A 19,468-nucleotide genomic window follows, 5' to 3' on the forward strand; every position below is an offset into this window, starting at 1 on the left:
TTTTTCCTTAAGCATTTACCGGTGTGTTTTTGTTTTTTTTTCCGGTCCAGGGGCTTGGACTCTGGGCCTGAGCACTGTCCCTGGCTTCTTTTGCTCAAGGCTAGCACTCTACCACTAGAACCACAACACCATTTCCAACTTTTTCTGTTTTTGTGGAACTGAGGAATTAAACCCAGGGCTTCATGCATGCTAGACAAAGCATTCTACCACTAAGCCACATTCCTAGCCCGCCTTTAACATTCTTATTAGCAAATTTATGTTTCTTATCTGTCCACCTCATCCTTCCTAACCTTCATTTTCACTCTGTCACTTAACACTCTATATACTTTACTCTGATCTAGTTAAATTATATGCCCTTATTGAACATCAGTGGCTCACATCTGTAATCCTAGCCACTCAGAAGGCTGAGATCTGAGGACTGATGCTCAAGCCAGACCAAGCAGGAGAGTCCATGAGACTCTGAACTCGTTAGTTAACTAAAAAGCCAGATGTGGAGCTATGGCTTAACAGGTAGAGCACTAGTCTTGAACACAAAAGATCAGAAGCAGGATCCCAGCCCTGAGACCAGTGCATACATGCACTATATATATATGTGTGTGTGTGTGTGTGTACATATATGTGTATGTGTGTATATATACATATACATGTATATATATCTATGCCCCATCATTTCCTTTCCACTAGAATTTCCACTTTATAAGTTCATTGTGTGTGTGTGTGTGTGTGTGTGTGTGTGTGTGTGTGTGTGTGTATTGGTATTAGGGTTTGAACTCAGGGCTTCATACAATTTCTTAGCTTTTTTCACTTAGATTGGTGCTTGATAGAGCTTGAGCTTTATGTTGGTTGGATGGAAATAAAAGAGTCAGATTTGTCTGCCTGTCTTTCAACCTCAGTGGTTTGGAATGCTCATCAGAGTCATTTTGTGAGCAAAGTAGTTGTGGTCATATCAAGTTGGTCTCTAGGCTTTCTTTTCCCCCCTTTGTATTGCTGGGGATGAAAGCAAGAGCCCCAAGCACGCTAGGCAGGCAATTTGTCTCTGTGCTATGTCTCCAGCCCTCTGCTGATCTTTATGTTATCATGCTGGAGTAAACTAGTAAAGTGACTAGGAGAAAAGAGAAAGGTTTTATCATCCAGAGAACAGGAATATGCTTAATGGGGTGCAGGATTGACATTTTTAGTTAGAAATAATTAAAATATAAAAGTATTATATGTTTTCTTTATAGTAGCCACTGTTGCCCCTTGATTTTATTTGTCATAATTCCAGAGTCTATCATTCCAGAAAAAGATAGAAGGATGTGTCTGGAAAACATATTTGGGACACGTATAGAAGTGATATTATGGATTGCTTTGTTGTTACTTACTGCTAAGTGTATTCATTTCCTGTTGCTACCATAACAAATTACTATAAGTTTAGGGTTTGAAACAAACACTTACTTTGTTGTGACAGAGGTTGGAAATCCAAAATATATTTTGTCTCAGTGAACATCAGAGGTGTAGGCAGCTGTGTTCACTTTAGATGTCTAAGGGAAAATGCATTACTTACCTTTCCTAGCTTCTAGAGGCTGCCCATCTTCTTGACTTGTTGCTCACTTCTGTCTTCAGCAGCTTGGGCCAGGTTATTTTCACACTGCCATCTCTCTGATCTCCTTTGCCTCACTCTTGTTATTACACTAAGCCCACTTGGATAATCCATGATACTCTTCCTCTAATAAGGTCAACATTAGTGTTTTGCACTGGCATAACATATTCACAGATCCTGGGGATGTACCATCTTTGCAGGGGGTGGGGCACTTCTCTACCTACCTTATTTAGTATAAATCAATCATATGACTGATAATGGGAAATTTATTCTAAAGTACCTTGTTTTCATTTGGGAAAATTCTTGCATTGCTATGTCTAACAGATATTACATAAATTCTGTTTTGCAAAACAATTAATTTTGAAATACTCTTTTCTTATAGGTTGCATTTGCCGCAACTTTACAGGGTCTTCTGCTTTGCTATGTAAGTTGTTTCTTGTTGACATTCCTACATTGCTTCTTAGATTTGTTTTAATAATAAACATTTTTATAAATAAATTTTCCTTCCTTTTTAGCCAGAACTCATGTTAACTATGGAATCAAAGGGGATGTGGCAGTTATTCGGATTAACTCACCCAATTCAAAGGTAGCTAATTTAAGTTTATTTCTCCTGTGCTTATGACTCCAGTTCTGAATAAGCAAGAAATCTACCAATATGGCAGTAATCCTATAACATGAATTTATAATTGTGATAGTTAGAGTAGTTAAAGCTTGACAGATTGCCCAGTGAAAGCATTTTTCTGAAGCTAAGAATTGTTTAAGAATTCCTTCATATTGACTGGGTCTGAATAATATCATGAATTAATAAGACTATTCTGTTACAATGTAGAATGAGAAAGTGATTTATTCGATAAAAACTAAAGTATAAACTTTATCTTTAAGAATTGAGACTCACGAGATGAACAAGCATCATGAGCTACTTGGGAATATAGCTGGGCGGAGGTGTGCATGAGGGGGCAGAGTTGAAGCGAGCCTGGAAGACAGGAGTCAGTTATTCTGAATGATGCCTAGGATGGCTCATTTTTATTGTGTTCAGTAGCTAGCCCAGGGATGTCTTAGATGTCTTAGAACAGTGATTTTTAACCATGGCTGTACATAGAAGCTGCTAAGGGAAGATTTCCAAAAATACTGATGCTAGAGCTTGTCCCAAAGATTCTGATTTTGTGGGTTTGAGTTTTTGTGCTGGGAATTTGAAATGCTGCCCAACTTGTTCTAATAAGAAATCAAACCAGGTGCTGGTGGCTCACACCTGGCTACTCAGGAGGCTGAGATGTGAGGATCATGGTTCAAGGCCAGCCTAGGCAGGAACATGTGTAAGACTCTTATCTCCAATCAATCACCAGAAAAAAAAAAAAAGAATTGAGACTCAGCTGGCCATCTGAAACATGAAGTTATTAAGTCTACTTTTTCATTACCTTCCTGACATGAGTCAGTATTCACCGCAAGTTGGCTGGGTTCTATGTGGACAGCCACGGGTTTTATCTGAATTATCCCTGATGCAATTCACATACTGGAAATCAAGTTCTGCTTAAAGTGGAATTTCACTTGTTTTAGGCAACTTCACCACAGCAGGATCCCCTGCTTTTCCCTTATCTCAAATTAGCTTAGGTTTCATACTTCAGAAACCTTGTAACCAGAGGCCTAAGATGACATAGCAGTACTTAGGTGGAAACAGTTGACAGCTAATCACAGCTTAATGGCCAGAAAAGTTATTCCCATCTCCAGAGTACATCTTAGCATCTACTAACCGGTGATTCAAGTTAATATACTTTTTCACAGTAATTTCAAGTAAAAATAATGCATGCCAATGGCAGGAAGTTTTAATACTACAAGACACTATAATGAAAATAATCATCATACTAACCCAACCACAAAGATAAACAATTCCAATTACTCCCCTAATGAAAGTCAGACTAGGTACCTAATTTTGATTTCTTTTTTCCCTTTCTTTTTGTTTCTGGCTTGAACTCAGGGCTTGGGTGCTGTTCCTGAGCTCTTTTGTTCAAGGCCAGCACTCTATTACTGTGAGCCACAGCTCCACTTCCAGTTTTCTGGTGGTTAATTGGAGATAAGAGTCTCATGGCCTTTCCTTCCCAGGCTGGCTTTGAACCACAATCCTCAGATCTCAGCCTCCTGAGTAGCTAGGATCACAGGCGTGAGCCATGAGGGCCTGGCTTCATTAAACTGTTTTGTTTTTCCATGTCACTAAGTGATTATAGACTTACTTATAGCCTATATATGATACAAACTCTTAGGAATGTGACCTGAATTTCCCTTTTGAGTAGACACTTTGGGGTTTGGTTGTTTTTTTAGATAGGATCTTACTCTGTAGTCCAACCTGGACTTAAATTTATTGTCCTCTTGCCTTCACATCCCAAATACTTAAAATCATAGGTATGTGTTACCACCTCTATTTTTTAAAGGGAAAGGACTAATAGTTGGCCAAAGTGACCTGACAAAAAAACCATTTGGTTTTTTTTTTCCTGCTTTTTCTTTCTTCTAAGTATATGTCTGCTAGACAAACATCATTCCTATAATTAAAATAGCATATGATGTTGATAATGTACATTTGATTTCACTTTCAACCTCTAGATTTACCCTTTTCCCCTGTGCAGGTAAATACACTGAATAGTGAAGTTCAGTCAGAATTCCAAGAAGTAATGAATGAAATCTGGAATAATGATCAAATCAGAAGTGCTGTCCTCATGTCATCAAAGCCAGGCTGCTTTGTTGCAGGTGCTGACATTAAGTAAGTTTTAGGAATAGTCAGATGACCTTATATCTTTCTTGACTGAGAATGTGTTTCTTAAGCCTAACCATTACTCCTTTTAAAACAAGTAGAAGTCAACTCTCTCAAAGTTTGTCTTTATAAGTTATTTTTTACTTTCTTTGCTATCCATCTGCCAGCAGGTAGAAAAAAGAAGGATACTGTCTTAAAAACTAAATAAATGAATGATAAATAAACAAACAAACAAAATTGGACAATGAAAAACTAAGAAACACAACAACCAAAACGTTAGTTTTCTGTTTTTAGGACATGGTATCACTGTTGCTCCCTGGGATTCTTGATTCTAAATCATTGTATGATGTCCTTTTGTAAGTGAGTGCCATTGGCTTTCAGATTCAGGTAATTCAAGATATTTATGTATATCATTCAGTTATTTCAGTCTTTCTCTCTGTATTCTGCCCCTATATCTGCACCTTACCACTTCTTCAGGTGAGATGATTTGCTGGATCAAAATCAAAAGACAGAGATAGAAAAATTTTAAAATGTAAAAGTTTATTTATTTATTCATTTATTTGTTGTTAAAGTGATATACAGAGAGGGGTTACAGTTTCATACATAAGGCAGTGAGTACATTTCTTATCAAGTTTTTCCTCCTCTTTGAAAAGTTTTTAAAAAGCTATTTTTGTGAGTATAATAAAGCTGATGAAATAAGGATCATGGTAAATATAGCCTTCCCTTAAGGAACTTAAAAGCAATTATTAAAAAGATTTTTTTTTAATCATAAATGTGACTAACAATGAGATGCCTATTTTTTTTACTCCTCAAACTAGCAAACACTTAAAAGTTGGGAAGTATGTGCTAGCAAGTAATTGGGAAATGAGAAAGTTAATATACTTCTGGGAATGACAATTGGTGTGGCCACTTTGGAGAACCATTTGGCAGCATTTAGCAAATTGAAAATAATACATGATCCCACTGCACATCCTAAGCACATATGCTAAAGAAATCCTCACCATTTGTTCGTATGGACCAGTGAGTGGGCAAGCATGTTCAACACTATATAGTTTAAAATTATGAAGAGTTTGAAATAAGCTAAAATGTCAGCAGGGAATGGATAGGTAATACTGCAAAATAGTTAGATTCATAACATGTTAGAACTGAGAAATATAATGTTAACTTTAAAACAGCAGGTTATAGAATACTTCATATCATAATCTGGACACAGGTAGCTCAACCCTGTAATCCTAGCTACACAGGGATTTGAAATCTGAGTATCACAGTTCAAAAGTAGCCTGGGCAAGAAGTCTGTCAGACTCTTATCTCCATTTAATCACCAAAAATGCCTCCTCCTCTGTAAGATCACATAGTAATTCCCAGTGATAATCAAAAGTACAAAATCCACATCATGAATGTGTTCAGAAACAAAGTAGCAAATCAAACATTGAAAGGATATTGTGTACAGTACTCTACCAGAATTTTTATCTATTTAAATGGTTTATTTATTTTATGTTTGTGCTTGTCCTGGAACTTGAACTCAGGGCCTGGGCACTGTCTCTGAGCTTTTTCTGCCCAAGGCTAGTACTGTACCACTTGAGCCACAGCTCCACTTCTGGATTTTTTGGTGCTTAACTGGAGATTAGAATCTTGTGGACTTTCCTCCCCAGGTTGGCTTTGAGATCCTCAGATCTCAGCCTCCTTAGTAGCTAGGATTATAGGCTTGAGCCCCCAGTGCCTGGCTTATTTAAAGGTTTTAGATCCTTCTGGACAAGTCGAGTATTTTTTTCCCTGTCATTTTGATTACTATTAAATCTGACAGATATCTGATAGTAAAAATATATAGCAGATATGATATATAGAATTTTGTGGTCTAATTTGTTATTGAATAAAAATAAATTGTATAGAATGTTTTGTTTTGTTTTATATTTGAAGACTTGTTCCCAAATATTGTTATATGATGGTTAAGTGTATGGGAAAGTAATAAAGTACACTATGGTTTCATCAGTCCTTTTCTGTTCTCTGCTTTTTGGCTGCTATAGCATGTTAGCCTCTTGTAAGACCCCTCAGGAAGCAACACGGATATCACAGGAAGGACAGAGAATGTTTGAGAGACTTGAAAAGTCCTCAAAACCTATCGTGGCTGCCATCAGTGGATCCTGCTTGGGAGGAGGACTTGAGGTACAGATGTATTCCACAGTACTCAAGGTTTCCTTTTAGCTAACAAACTTTCATCCTTACCTTGTGTAGCACAGAACAAATGAACCAAAGTATGAGTTTTTTTATTTATAAAATTAAACTGAACTGAATCTGTAAGGTCATTTCAGTTCTAAATTATTGAGAAGTGTGGTCTGTGTCATGTTCTTACATCTGGTTGGAGCTCACAAAGTATAATATATGTATTTAAAACTGTTTCTTCTGTAATCCTTATTACTCAGGAGGATCAAATCAGATCTGAGGCTCACAGTTGGAAGCCAGCCTGGGCAAGAAAGTCTGTTAGACTTTCATCTTCAATTACCCACCAGAAAACCGGAAGTGGCATTGTAGCTCAAAGTGGTAGAGCACTAGCCTTAAGCAAAAAGAACTCAGGGCCTGGGCACTGGCCCTGAGTTCAAGCCCCTTGCAGAAGAAAAAGAAAAATGTGTCTAGAGGTTACAGAACTTCTTAACCTGGGGTCTATAAATTGGGGGGAGGGGGTTGTTGTTTTTTTTCTGTTTATTTGTTTTGCTTTTGTTGCCAGTCCTGGGGCGTGGACTCAGGGCCTGAGCACTATCCCTAGCTTCTTTTTGCTCAAGACTAGCACTCTACCTCTTGAGCCACAGCACCACTTCTGGCCATTTTCTATATATGTGGTGCTGAGGAATCAAACCCAGGGTTTCATGTATATGACGCAAGCACTTTACCACTAGGCCATATTCCCAGCCTGTTGTTTTTTTCTGAAACAAGGTCTTGCTATGTTGTCTAGGCTAGGCTTTAATTTACAGTCCTCCTGCTTCAGCCTTCCAAGTAGTTGGGAATACAGGCATGCGCCACTGGGCCTATCTTAAAATTTGTGGGTATTTTTTATATTTTTGTTTTTGAGATGAAGGTATTGGTATTTTTCTCCAAATATTCTTGAATTCAAGGCCTCATGCCATTCTTCTTTCTTAGCCTTCCACATAGCTAGGACCACGAGAGAGGTCCTACACCTGGCTTTCATTCTTGTATTGAAAGTTTCTATGCAGCAGATTTTTAAGGATACTTGCTCCCCCAAAAGGTTAGTAGATGAGGAGGAAATTTTAAAAAGGGGTTGGAAATGTAAATGATAAAAACATCAAGTTCCAGTCTAAAGAATTTCAGTATATTTTGGGGGCACTTTCCTGCTTTATGAATAATCTCTACATGTTCTCATGGATCCAAAGATCTGATGAAGTTACATTTTCTTTCTGTCTTGAACTCAGGGACTGGGCACTGTCCCTGAACTTTTTTGCTCAAGGCTTTTGCCTTATTAGTGATTAATTGAAGACTAGAGTCTCACAGGCTTTCCTGCCCAGGCTGACTTCTAACCTCCATCCTCAGATCTCAGTCTCTTGATTACCTAGGATTCCAGGTGTGAGCCACTGTTGACTAGTTTAACATTACATTTTCTAACATTGTAATTCTCTTTCATTTCTTTGAAGCTTGCCATTGCATGCCAGTATAGAATAGCAACCAAAGACAGAAAAACAGTTTTAGGTGTTCCTGAAGTCTTGCTGGGCATCTTGCCAGGAGCAGGAGGAACCCAAAGGCTCCCAAAAATGGTGAGTTACGTTCACCCCAACCCTGTGAACATAGAGCCTTAATACATAAATGTCTTTTTAGATGTGTTTCATCTTGTACAAATTACATAATAGAGACATCCATTATAAAGTTGAGAAAACAGATTGTAAGCAATGTATGACCAATAACACCTTTTTATTTCTGATATTTATTTTTCAGCTTCACAAAATTCTTGATCAGTGTTCCTTTGCAGTCTCTGAAGAAGTATAATAATATTTATGTCTTGCTATTTTAGAGCTTTTAGTTTATTTTGTATACTATACCATCTTAAAACTCAAAGTCATGGGTCCTAGTTCATCTTAAATAAGAGGCAGACCTCTTCCTTTGTTGTCTACTTTGGAACACCTCCTTGCTGTATTCTACAGAATCGAAGAAGCCCACCTAGCTTTCAAATTCATAAGAGGAAAAGGAAAATCAGACCTTGAAACTGCAGGATGATCTTAACACCAAACTTTAGTATCACATGTAGTGATCCTCATAGCTTCTGGCACTATAGATTGCTCAGCAAAATCAAGGCTCAGAAGAAATGCTCTGCAGGAAGGTGATGAGTATACACATACACACAGGATTTATTGTGTTCTTTACTGATAAATAACATATATTTCTTTCTACAAATGACAAAAGGATTTATTTTAGCAACAATAAGAGTAAATGTGGTTGGGGCTGGGAATATGGCCTAGTGGTAAAGTGCTCGTCTCATATACATGAGGCCCTGGGTTCGATTCCTCAGCACCACATATATAGAAAAAGCCAGAAGTGGCGGTGTGGCTCAAGTGGCAGAGTGCTAGCCTTGAGCAAAAAGAGGCCAGGGACTGTGCTCAGGCCCTGAGTTCAAGCCCTAGGACTGACAAAAAACAAAACAAAACAAAACAAAAGTGTAAATGTGGGCTGGGAATGTGGCTTAGCAGTAGAGTGCTTGCCTAGCATGCACGAAGCCCTGGGTTCAATTTCCTCACTACCACATATATAGAAAAAACCAGAAGTGGCACTGTGGCTCAAGTGGTAAAGTGCTAGTCTTGAGCAAAAAGAAGCCAGGGACAGTGCTCAGGCCCTGAGTCCAAGCCCCAGGACTGGCAAAAAAACAAAACAAAGAGTATATGTGTGTTAAAATTACTTGCTAAGGTCCTTTTTTTATTTTTTAGCTATCATTGGTAATTCAGTATTGCTAGAAGTTATTTTTCTAGTATATACTACATAAACTGAGTTTCGTTTTTGTTAACCTAAACACCTAAAGACTGTCAAAACCGTCAAGATGCTTAGTCTCCACTGTAGTTCCAAATAGGGATCTTAAATATTTCATAAACAATAGAGAATAAATTTAGAATGACATACACAGTGTACAATTTTAGTTAACATGAGGTTAATTCTACCTTATTAATTCTGTAAGATAGAAATTCTACAATATAATATAATTCAGTTACATTGAATTTGAAAGAAGAGCTAGAGACATTTTTGTTTCAGTCTGGGTATCTAAACTCTAATTATGATCCTTATTGTTCCCTTACACTCTTAACCCTTCTTTCATGTAAGGTGGGTGTACCTGCAGCTTTTGACATGATGCTGACTGGCAGAAACATTCGTGCAGATAGAGCAAAGAAAATGGGACTGGTTGACCAACTGGTTGAGCCCCTGGGTAAGTGTTGGCAATGTCATAGAGTTCAGCCTTAGGATGTTACTAGTTTTCTTGAATATTGGTTAGAGTGAAACTTGAAACTGTTAAGAAATTAGTCACAATTTTGAAATGTGACATTTTCTAAAAAAGGTAACTAAATATCATCATTACCCTGTTTCTGTTTTTCTTTATAATCTGGACATCATGAATAGATTCAATCAAATTACTTTTATTCACACGTTATCTATTTTGTAAGCCAGGTGCCAATGGCTCACATCTGTAATCAAAAAAGAAAAACAAAAACCAAACAGAAGTAGAGTTGTGGCTCAAGTAGTAAAATACTAGCCTTGGGTGTATGTGTAAGAGTACAGCCAGCCCAAGAGACCTGTCCTGGGCTGCACCTCCCCGAGGGACTGCAACGTGCTAGCTGCCTGCCAAGTGTGGTAGGAGAAGAGCAGTATTTCCACTACCTTTTCCCCGTGCCCTTGGCCCTTAGGAGGAACCTCAACTGCTCAGGGTTCCTTGCCTGGTGGAATGACCTTCAGTCCTAAAAGATCAAGGCCACTAGCCATCCTGTATGAATCTGGTTGTAGTTTTTGTTGACTAATTACAGGTTATGGTAGTATAAGTTCCTAGATCCACGAATCCTGGCTATGGGAGAAATAGCAACATATGTTGGAGGCTAGCTTTTGTACCATTTCCTGGAGCACTGCATAGACCTTCAAAGCATCACCATGTGCACTAAAATGAGCCTTCTAAAGTCTGTGCTACCATCCTGTCAAGCCAGCTACTTCACTACACACTAGTGTGTTGTGAGCACGGACTCCCACTGCACCTTACTTACAAGGAAGTGAGATTCTTCAACAGAAGCAACGCTGTGTGGTATGCCTGATGGTGGCTAAGGGCTCTGTAAATCCCCAAATGGATTGAAGTCTCATAGTTCTGCTTGAAGATGTGGCTTAAGTAATAGAGCATCTGCCTAGCAAGTGCAGAGCCTTCAGTTCATATAGCAGTAGCACAAAAGAGAGACAGAGATGAGGGGAGGGAAGGGGAAGGGAAGGGTGGGGAGGGGAGAAAAAGGGAAGGGGAAAAAAAGAGAAAAGGAGAAAGAAAAGAAAGCCAGCACTGGTGGTTCATGCCAATAATCCTAGCTGAGATCTGAGGCTTGAAGTTCAAAGCCAGCCCAGCCAGGCCTACAAATCCTCAAGACTCTTATCTCCAGTTAACCAGCAAAAAGCCAGAAGTAAAGGTGTGGCTCAAGTGGTAGAGCACCAGTGATGACTGGAAAAAGCCAAGGGAAAGTGAGTTGAAGCCCCAGTACCAGTGCACACACATAGACACAGACACAGACAGACAGACAGACACACACACACACATATACATATATACATACATACATACATACATACATACATACATACATACATACATACATACATACACGGCTAGCCAGTTGAGATCACACATTTCACAGTTCTGGAAGCTCAAAGTCTAAGATCAGGTGTTAGCAGGTTCATTTCTTCTGAGGCTTTGGCTTAAAAATGACTACCTTCTTACTGGTGTCTCCTTTTTGTTTTTTTGGCTGTTGGTCATGGGGCTTGAACTGTGGGCCTGGGCACTGTCCCTGAGCTCTTCAGCTCAAGGCTAGTGCTCTACCACTTGAGCCTCAGCACCACTTCTGGTTTTCTGGTGATTAATTGGAGATAAGAGTCTCATAGATTTTCCTGCCTGGGCTAGCTTTGAACTGTGATCCTCAGAGCTCAGCTTCCTGAGTAGTTAGGATTACAGGCGTAAGCCACCGGCTTCCAGTCTTGTGTCTCTTTCATGCATCCAAATTTCTTGTATCAGTCAGAGAGAAAGAAAACATTTGAAGTAATAGTCAAAGAAACTTCCAGTTTGGATAGGAGGAAAAATGCCCATATATTTAAGATATGTAGTTCTGGCCTGTGCAGAATGTGGATGGATATGGTAGAATGACAGTGGATTGTTTTAAACTTACCATATCCATCCATATTCTTTCTTTCTCATGCCCTTTATGGAGATCATTTGATATGTCCACAATGAAGTTTCAGGTTTGCTTTTATTGTCCTTTCATTCTGGATGTTTTCTGATGCCATGTATTTATAGTTCTTGATCTTTTCTTTTGTGGTTCCCTCTTACATAGAGGTACAGTGTGTAGTAAACCTCTTCAGATTTCATTCTGCCTTTCTGACACAGTCCCTCCATCTCTGGTACCACACTACATCTCTAAAATGTTCCCTGGGAAAATGGCTTTGTTCTTGGTTCTCCTGAAGGTTGGCATCTGAATGTGGCCACCAAAAAGTCACTTTCCCCAAGTCACATCCATTGAACCAAGTTTTTAGCCTATGCCTCAAAGCATCGTGTGCCTCAAAAGAAAAATGCCAAGCACTCATCAGCTCTCCTAAGATAAACTCTTTCCTCTAGAATTTTCATTCATATAAGAGCTCTGTAGGGTCTTTACAAATAATTTTACAACTTATTAATTTTTTTCCCGGATTGCATCAAGAACACAGACCACTTAAGACATACCGTACATAAGTACAAGTAGGAATGAAAGGGTTTAAGAGCTTCTTTCTACTGAGAGTGTATTATTATACCTTTGCTCTGTGTTGTTTACACTCGCTGACTCCATAGTTCACTACTAATGGCACCTACCAGTCTCTAGTCTGAAATGGAAAACCATCTGTAGCCTTTGGCTTTGGCACGCTTCCATTTTCTGGGATTGATCTAACCTGGTTTACATTCTAATTTGTTGGGTTTTTTTACAGGACCAGGAATAAAACCTCCAGAGGAACGGACAATTGAGTACCTAGAAGAAGTTGCAGTTACTTTTGCGAAAGGACTAGCTGATAAGAAGATATCTACAAAGAGAAACAAGGGATTGATGGAAAGTGAGTGTCATTGTTAAAGACAGAACTGTAGTGCTGGGCAATTTTTCATTTATTTGTTACTCAGAATAAGGAAGAGAGGTAGATGCATTATTTACTCTTTAAGTGTAAAGTTAACCTTAAGGTATGTTCCAACTCTGCTCTAGGGTCAAATCTTCAACCTACACTGGCTGGTCATTTTTAGAAATCTTGTTAGTTTGCAAAATTTTAAAAATTAATACAAAAGTAGAACATTATAATAGTATAATAAATACATATGTACCCAAGGCCAAACTTCAACATTTATCAGCTAATTAAAGCATATGTAAAGCAGTGCATAGATTAACATTTAGGTTTTATATATCAGACTGAAGAGCAACACTTTCAGATAGCTAGTATTACTGCGTTTTTATGGAGTTCACAACATAAACTTAACAGGAGACACTAGTCTGTTTCCAGTAAGTATCTAAAAACATTTTACCTTACAGAACTGACGTCATACGCCATGACTATTCCATTTGTCAGGCAACAGATTTACAAGACAGTAGAAGAAAAAGTACGAAAGCAGACCAAAGGCCTCTACCCAGCACCTCTGAAAATTATTGATGTAAGTCTTGCCTGGTACTCTGAACCTTTCTTATAATCCTCCCTCATACAAAACAGTACTCTCCTGTCGGTCTGGACCACATAGGTGCTTCATTTTCAGGAGGGGGGGGCGGTCCTAGAACACTGTCCCTGGGCTTCTTTTGCTCAGGGCTAGTGCTCTACCACTTGAGCCCCAACTCCATTTCTAGCATTTTTTGGTAGTTTATTAAAGATAAGAGTTTCATAGACTCTCTGTCTCTCTCTCTGTCTCTGTCTGTCTCTGTCTCTCTGTCTCTCTCTCTGTCTCTGTCTGTCTCTGTCTCTCTGTCTCTCTCTCTGTCTCTGTCTCTCTCTCTCTCTCTCTCTCTCTCTCTCGCTTCATCCTAGCCTTGGGGACAAAGAGTTAAATCAGTCTGAAGCAGGCAGGCACATTTGTCTCTTTTTCACAAATCTGGACTTGTGATCCATTTCTTTGAAGGTTAATATTACAGGCTGTTTTATTCAACGTTATTGTTCATCTCACCGATAGATTCCCATACTGAACAAGAGCTTTCTCTGTTTAGGCAGTAAAGACTGGACTTGAACAAGGGAATGATGCTGGTTATCTCGCTGAATCACAGGTAAAATTTCCTCCCAGTTTTTTCTCATATGTTACCAGAAAACTAAAGACCCGACATTCTGTTTAAAGGTCAACAAACTGTATGCATGAAACCTAGTAAGTGTTCTCTCTCGCAGTGGTTGTCCTCTCTTAGGATGAGTCTCCTGACACTGAGATGAGATGGTGGTCACCCATCTGTAGATGGATGAACTTACTCTTGGTTTTTTTTGCTTTGTTTTTTGCCAGTCAAGGAAAAAACAAAACAAAACTCAGGACTGGGCACTGTCTCTGAGCCTCTTTTGCTCAAGACTAGCACTCTACCACTTGAGCCACAGCACCCTTTCTGGCTTTTTCTATATATGTGGTGCTAAGAAATCAAACCCAGGGCTTCATGTATACAAGGCAAGCACTCTACCATTAGGCCATGTTCCCAGCCCCTGAACTTAGTCTTAATAGGAAGAGCAGGAGAGAATCAAAATCCTTTCAAAATAAATCCCATGGATGATTCTATTCTGCACTTAAGCCAATTTTGTTGGAATAAAGTGTATACATTAATAGAGAAATATTTTTACTAAAGACTAGAAATAAAATATTGAAGCCCAGCCTCTTTTGGAATATTAGAAAACAATTTTTTTTGCCAGTCCTGGGGCTTGGGACTCAGGACCTGAGCACTGTCTCTGGCTTCTTTTTGCTCAATCACAGCACCACTTCTGGCCTTTTCTATATATGTGGTGCTGAGGAATTGAACCCAGGGCTTCATATATACGAGGCAAGCACTCTACCACTAAGCCATATTCCCAGGCCAAAATTAGAAAATTTTAAGGGTCTGTGCTTAGCAAAAGACAATGATAAAAGCAATATGTGAAGCAGTTACACCCCTTTCACTTTTCTAGCAAGTTAGTGGTAATCCAGATTTAACACTGTGCCATAGCTTTTTCACTCAAGGCTAGAGGTCTGTCACTTGATCCATTGCTAACTTTTTGATGGCTAATTATAGATCCAGAGTCTCACAGTCTTTCCTGCCCAGGCTGGCTGTCGTCCTCAGATCTCAGCCTCTGTGTATCCAGGATTACAGGCTGAACCACCAGTACCAGGCCCAGGATATTTCCTTATGCGGAATTACTTGTTGTACATATCTGCCATTTTGAAGCAGTCACTTGATGTCTCTGGGCTTCCTTAGTCTGCAGTTGGAGCTAGTGGTTGGAGATGATTGTGAAGGTCCATTTGGCTGTGAGATTAGTCCTTGACAAAGGTTCCCAGCCTGTGCTGTAAGGAATCTGAGAGCTCATTACTTCCCAAAGCCTTTCCAAAGCAGTAGTGGGAAAGTGCCTCAGGTGGGAATAGTGGAGAAGAGGTCCACCAGTAGTAGAAGTAGTAGAAGGAGCGAGACAGTCCACCCAGAACCTGCTCAAGGGATTGAGGAACCAAGGCTTGGCGTGTCTGTTCTCCACAGAGCAGAATGACCTGAAGACCCAGACACTTTATTTTCCTTTTCAGAAATTTGGAGAGCTGGCAGTAACCAGGGAATCAAAGGCCTTGGTAGGACTTTATAATGGCCAGGTGCTGTGCAAGAAAAATAAGTTTGGAGCTCCGCAGAAGGATGTTAAGTAAGTTAAACTGCATAGCGAGCCCTTATGAATTTTAGTCTGTACAAAGTTTAGAGATGTCTTTGATCCTCTGATTAAATGCTTCCTGCTATAGCTGGGAAGGCAGGTGCATGGCAGTTCCCTTTGAGGGAGAGTCTCATCTTTGTCCAGGCTGGCCTCTAACCAAGATCCTTCTAATCTCAGCCTCCTAAGTAGCTAGCCTTACAAGCATGACCCACTCAGCCAAGCAGAAACTAGATTTATATCTTTACTTTTTTTTTTTTTTTTTGGCCAGTCCTGGGCCTTGGACTCAGGGCCTGAGCACTGTCCCTGGCTTCCTTTTGCTCAAGGCTAGCACTCTGCCACTTGAGCCACAGCGCCGCTTCTGGCCGTTTTCTGTATATGTGGTGCTGGGGAATCGAACCTAGGGCCTCGTGTATCCGAGGCAGGCACTCTTGCCACTAGGCTATATCCCCAGCCCATATCTTTACTTTTTTAATGCTGGCTTAGCTTTTTCCAATCAAGGCTAGCACTCTACCACTTGAACCACACTTCAACTTCCAGCCTCTTGCTAGTTAATTGGAGAGTCTCAAAATTAGTCTTGATCCTCAGATTTCAGCCTCCTGAGTAGGTAGGATTATAGGCATAAGCCACTGCCACCTGACTCTTAATTTAATCTTGCCCTCAACCTGAGCCTTTTATTCTGGCTTTCAGAGTTCTTATTCTGAATTTTCTCTTGGTCCTTCTAGAGCCACACCTCCACTTCCAGCACTTTTCTAGTTAATTGGAGAAAAGGCCTCAGGGATTTTTTTCTACCTGGGCTGGCTTTGAACCGTGATTCTCAGTTTCATGAGTAGCTAGAATTACAGGTGTGAGCACTGGTGCCTAGCTTCTGTAAAGCTTTCTTGTCTCATGTGGATGTCCCCTAGCTATCCGGTTTAGGTCTCCCTTCCTGAAACAAATACGCATACTAGTAATTCGTCGTCTTCTCCCTCCAACCTGAAATGCTATCTTGGAACACATACTTCTTCCTCTAAAGGAATGTAATTGCCACAGTCATGGCTTCTTTGAGCTGACAGCATAAGCAGTGACTGCTCTTGCCTATTCCATGGCTCTCTGGTCAGAGGCCCTTTTTTCTCTTTTGCTTCCTGACAGTTTTTCAGCATCGTAAGTTTCATGGTGCCTGGACACACACCTTCTGAGCTTGGTGCTTCTCAACTCAGGCAGTTTTGTTCCCTGTTGGGACCATTTTAGTGTAACCTTGGTTGTCACATCTGGGAAGGGAGGAATGCTCCTGACATCTAGCAGTAGAGGCTGGGAGTGCTGCTGACATCCTACAATGTGTACAGCACAGCCCCACAAGAATTACCCAATCCAAAATGTCAGTGGTGGCTGGGTTGATGAGCCCTAGTCTAGCTGAATTACTGTTAGGGATTTCAGAGACACAGTTAATGTTAATAATAAGATTACAACCCAAAACAAGACAAATGGGTAACATCCAGCTGAGGCAGATGCCATTCTAGTGAGGAGGAGATCTTAAACCAGTACTGAAGGAGATGGGAGAAAGAACAAAAATACTCTTGTTGCCTATCTCAGACTGGGTAGGTACTATTGAAAATTAGTGTGATTCTGCCTCTGTGGGAAGTCGAGTTACTTTAGGCTCAGTAAATTCCTGTATTTGATTTTAAAAACCAGTCACCTATTATAGTGGTACTTGTAGAAAGAGAATTTTTTGTTTTGTTTTGTTTTTTTTTTTGGCCAGTCCTGGGCCTTGGACTCAGGGCCTGAGCACTGTCCCTGGCTTCTTCCCGCTCAAGGCTAGCACTCTGCCACTTGAGCCACAGCGCCGCTTCTGGCCGTTTTCTGTATATGTGGTGCTGGGGAACCGAACCTAGGGCCTCATGTATCCGAGGCAGGCACTCTTGCCACTAGGCTATATCCCCAGCCCTAGAAAGAGAATTTTTAAGAAGCCTTTTGTAGTTGGTTTGTGGGATAATTTGGGTGATCTCGAAGATACTGAAATGAGTAAGAGTCGTTTACCAAAATCATGTCATCCTTTCCTTCCAGGCATCTAGCCATTCTTGGTGCAGGGCTGATGGGAGCTGGTATCGCTCAAGTCTCTGTGGATAAGGGGATGAAGACTCTCCTTAAAGATGCGACAGTGGCTGGCCTGGGCCGTGGGCAGCAACAAGTGTTCAAAGGGTAAGCCTGCACTGGATGCCGGGAGTTAAAATGTTTGGGGAGGTATTTTTGGTGATTTTGCTTTGATTGGAGGTTTTTGCCATCGAGACTCCTTGTTCCTGAATATGATGCTGCATACTGGCCCATGGTTAAACTAAGTGTCCTTTGGTTTGTAGAAACATGAATTTCTTGTTTCAGTTCTTTGTGTTGTAGATATCCTAGACTGTTACAACATTGGAGTCTATAGTCTTTTGTTTTGGTTTGGTTTTTGCCAGTCCTGGGCTTGAACTCAGGGCCTGAGCACTGTCCCTGGCTTCTTTTTGCTCAAGGCTAGCACCCTGCCACTTGAGCCACAGCGCCATTTCTAGCTTTTTCTGTTTATGTGGTGCTGAGGAATGGAACCCAGGGCTTCATGGATGCTAGGCATGCACTCTACCACTCAGTCACATTCCCAGCCTCTTAGTAGATATTTTAAATGCCATTTATTTTATGCTCTTGTATCTGACTGGAAATTCAGCTGTGTGGGTTTTGCCATAGTCGCTGTAGGGTGGTGGACTGCTGAGGCCGCAAGGCTGTGTGCGCTGAGGGCTGGGGTTAGGGTGAGAGCAACCACACTGTAACCACAGAGTGAAGGCAGCCTGGAACCAGGGCTGTTGGCTCTGACTTTCCCAGCTGGCGTGACAAAGCAAAGCCATTTCCTGGTGAGTCTGCCACATCTGAGGCTTTCAGATGCCATTGTCATCTCACCTCTGAGTTACTAAAGAACAATTTTTACTCTCCCCTCCTCATATATCCCATCTCCACACACGTGCCATCAGTTTTATAGGATGGAAACAGAGTGGCATTTGGCCAAACCAATTGGTTTCAGCACAAGTTCTGCTCAAACATGATGATAAGCAGCTGCAGATAAGACAGTCTTGCTTGTGACTGTTAGCCAGGTGAGCTGTTGGGTTCCTTAAATCACTGTGTAGCTTGTTATCCCTTGTCAGCTCCCATGTGCCAACTAGGACCTGGAGGGTTAGTCATGTTCACAGATACAAATGAGGTATAATCAAGATGCATTACATTCATATGCTACTTGGTTGAATGCAACTCCTTTGTACAACTATTAAAGGTAATTTTTTAAAAAGTTAATAGACATAAACCTGGTGCTGGTGGCTCATGCCTATAATCCTACCTGCTCAGGAGGCTGAGATCTGAGGATTACATTTCAAAGTTAGTCTGGGCAGGTAAGTCTGTGAGATAGTGATCTCCAATTAACCAGAACAAACAAACAAACAGAACACAAAAGCTGGAAGTGGAGCTGTGAAAGAGTACTAGCCTTGATCACAAAAGCTCAGGGACGGTGCCTGAGGAGCCCCAGGACTGGCACCAGGGAAAAAAAAAGTAGTAGTAAAAGACTGACAAAAAAAAAACAAACAACAAAAAAGAAAAAACCAATTGGCTTAGCGGTAGAATGCTTGCCTAGCATGCACAAAGCCCTGGGTTCAATGCCTCAGCATCATATAAACAGAAAAGGCCAGCAGTGGCTCTGTGGCTCAAGTGATAGAGTGCTAGCCTTGAGCAAAAGTGAAGCTAGGGACAGTGCTCAGGCCCTGAGTCCAAGCCCCACGACTGGCGAATAATAATAAGAATAATAATGCATCTGCTAGATAAGTAGCAGCATTGCCCTGAAACTAGCATGTAAGGATCCCAAGCATCATCTATAGTCATCAGAATGAGGGCTCATTGCTATGGGGGGATCTTCCTCTATGACCCCCTTCTAGAAGGATACAAACCATCTAGGTTCCTCTTTTCATCTTAGAAATATCAGGTTCCATTCTGGCATTTGCCACTGCTGACAGGATGTAATAATGTTCCCTGTCCCCTCCCAAAAGTAGTTTCATTAGTGTTAGAACAATTATGTTTTGCTTTGCATT

General features: G+C 40.5%; 1 protein-coding gene across 1 annotated transcript in view; it reads left to right on the forward strand.

The window, feature by feature from the left end:
- Hadha (hydroxyacyl-CoA dehydrogenase trifunctional multienzyme complex subunit alpha) overlaps nt 1-19,468 on the forward strand; it is a 32,943-nt gene that overhangs the window by 3,723 nt on the left and 9,752 nt on the right. The window contains exons 2-12 of the mRNA XM_048353286.1: nt 1,962-2,003; nt 2,095-2,165; nt 4,195-4,328; nt 6,344-6,482; nt 7,961-8,080; nt 9,630-9,732; nt 12,501-12,623; nt 13,088-13,206; nt 13,748-13,804; nt 15,280-15,389; nt 17,436-17,570. Of these exons, the coding sequence (XP_048209243.1) occupies nt 1,962-2,003; nt 2,095-2,165; nt 4,195-4,328; nt 6,344-6,482; nt 7,961-8,080; nt 9,630-9,732; nt 12,501-12,623; nt 13,088-13,206; nt 13,748-13,804; nt 15,280-15,389; nt 17,436-17,570 (1,153 nt within the window). The remainder of the gene's footprint in view (nt 1-1,961; nt 2,004-2,094; nt 2,166-4,194; nt 4,329-6,343; nt 6,483-7,960; nt 8,081-9,629; nt 9,733-12,500; nt 12,624-13,087; nt 13,207-13,747; nt 13,805-15,279; nt 15,390-17,435; nt 17,571-19,468) is intronic.

Source organism: Perognathus longimembris, chromosome 8 (genome assembly GCF_023159225.1).
Source record: "Perognathus longimembris pacificus isolate PPM17 chromosome 8, ASM2315922v1, whole genome shotgun sequence".
Taxonomy (NCBI): domain Eukaryota; kingdom Metazoa; phylum Chordata; class Mammalia; order Rodentia; family Heteromyidae; genus Perognathus; species Perognathus longimembris.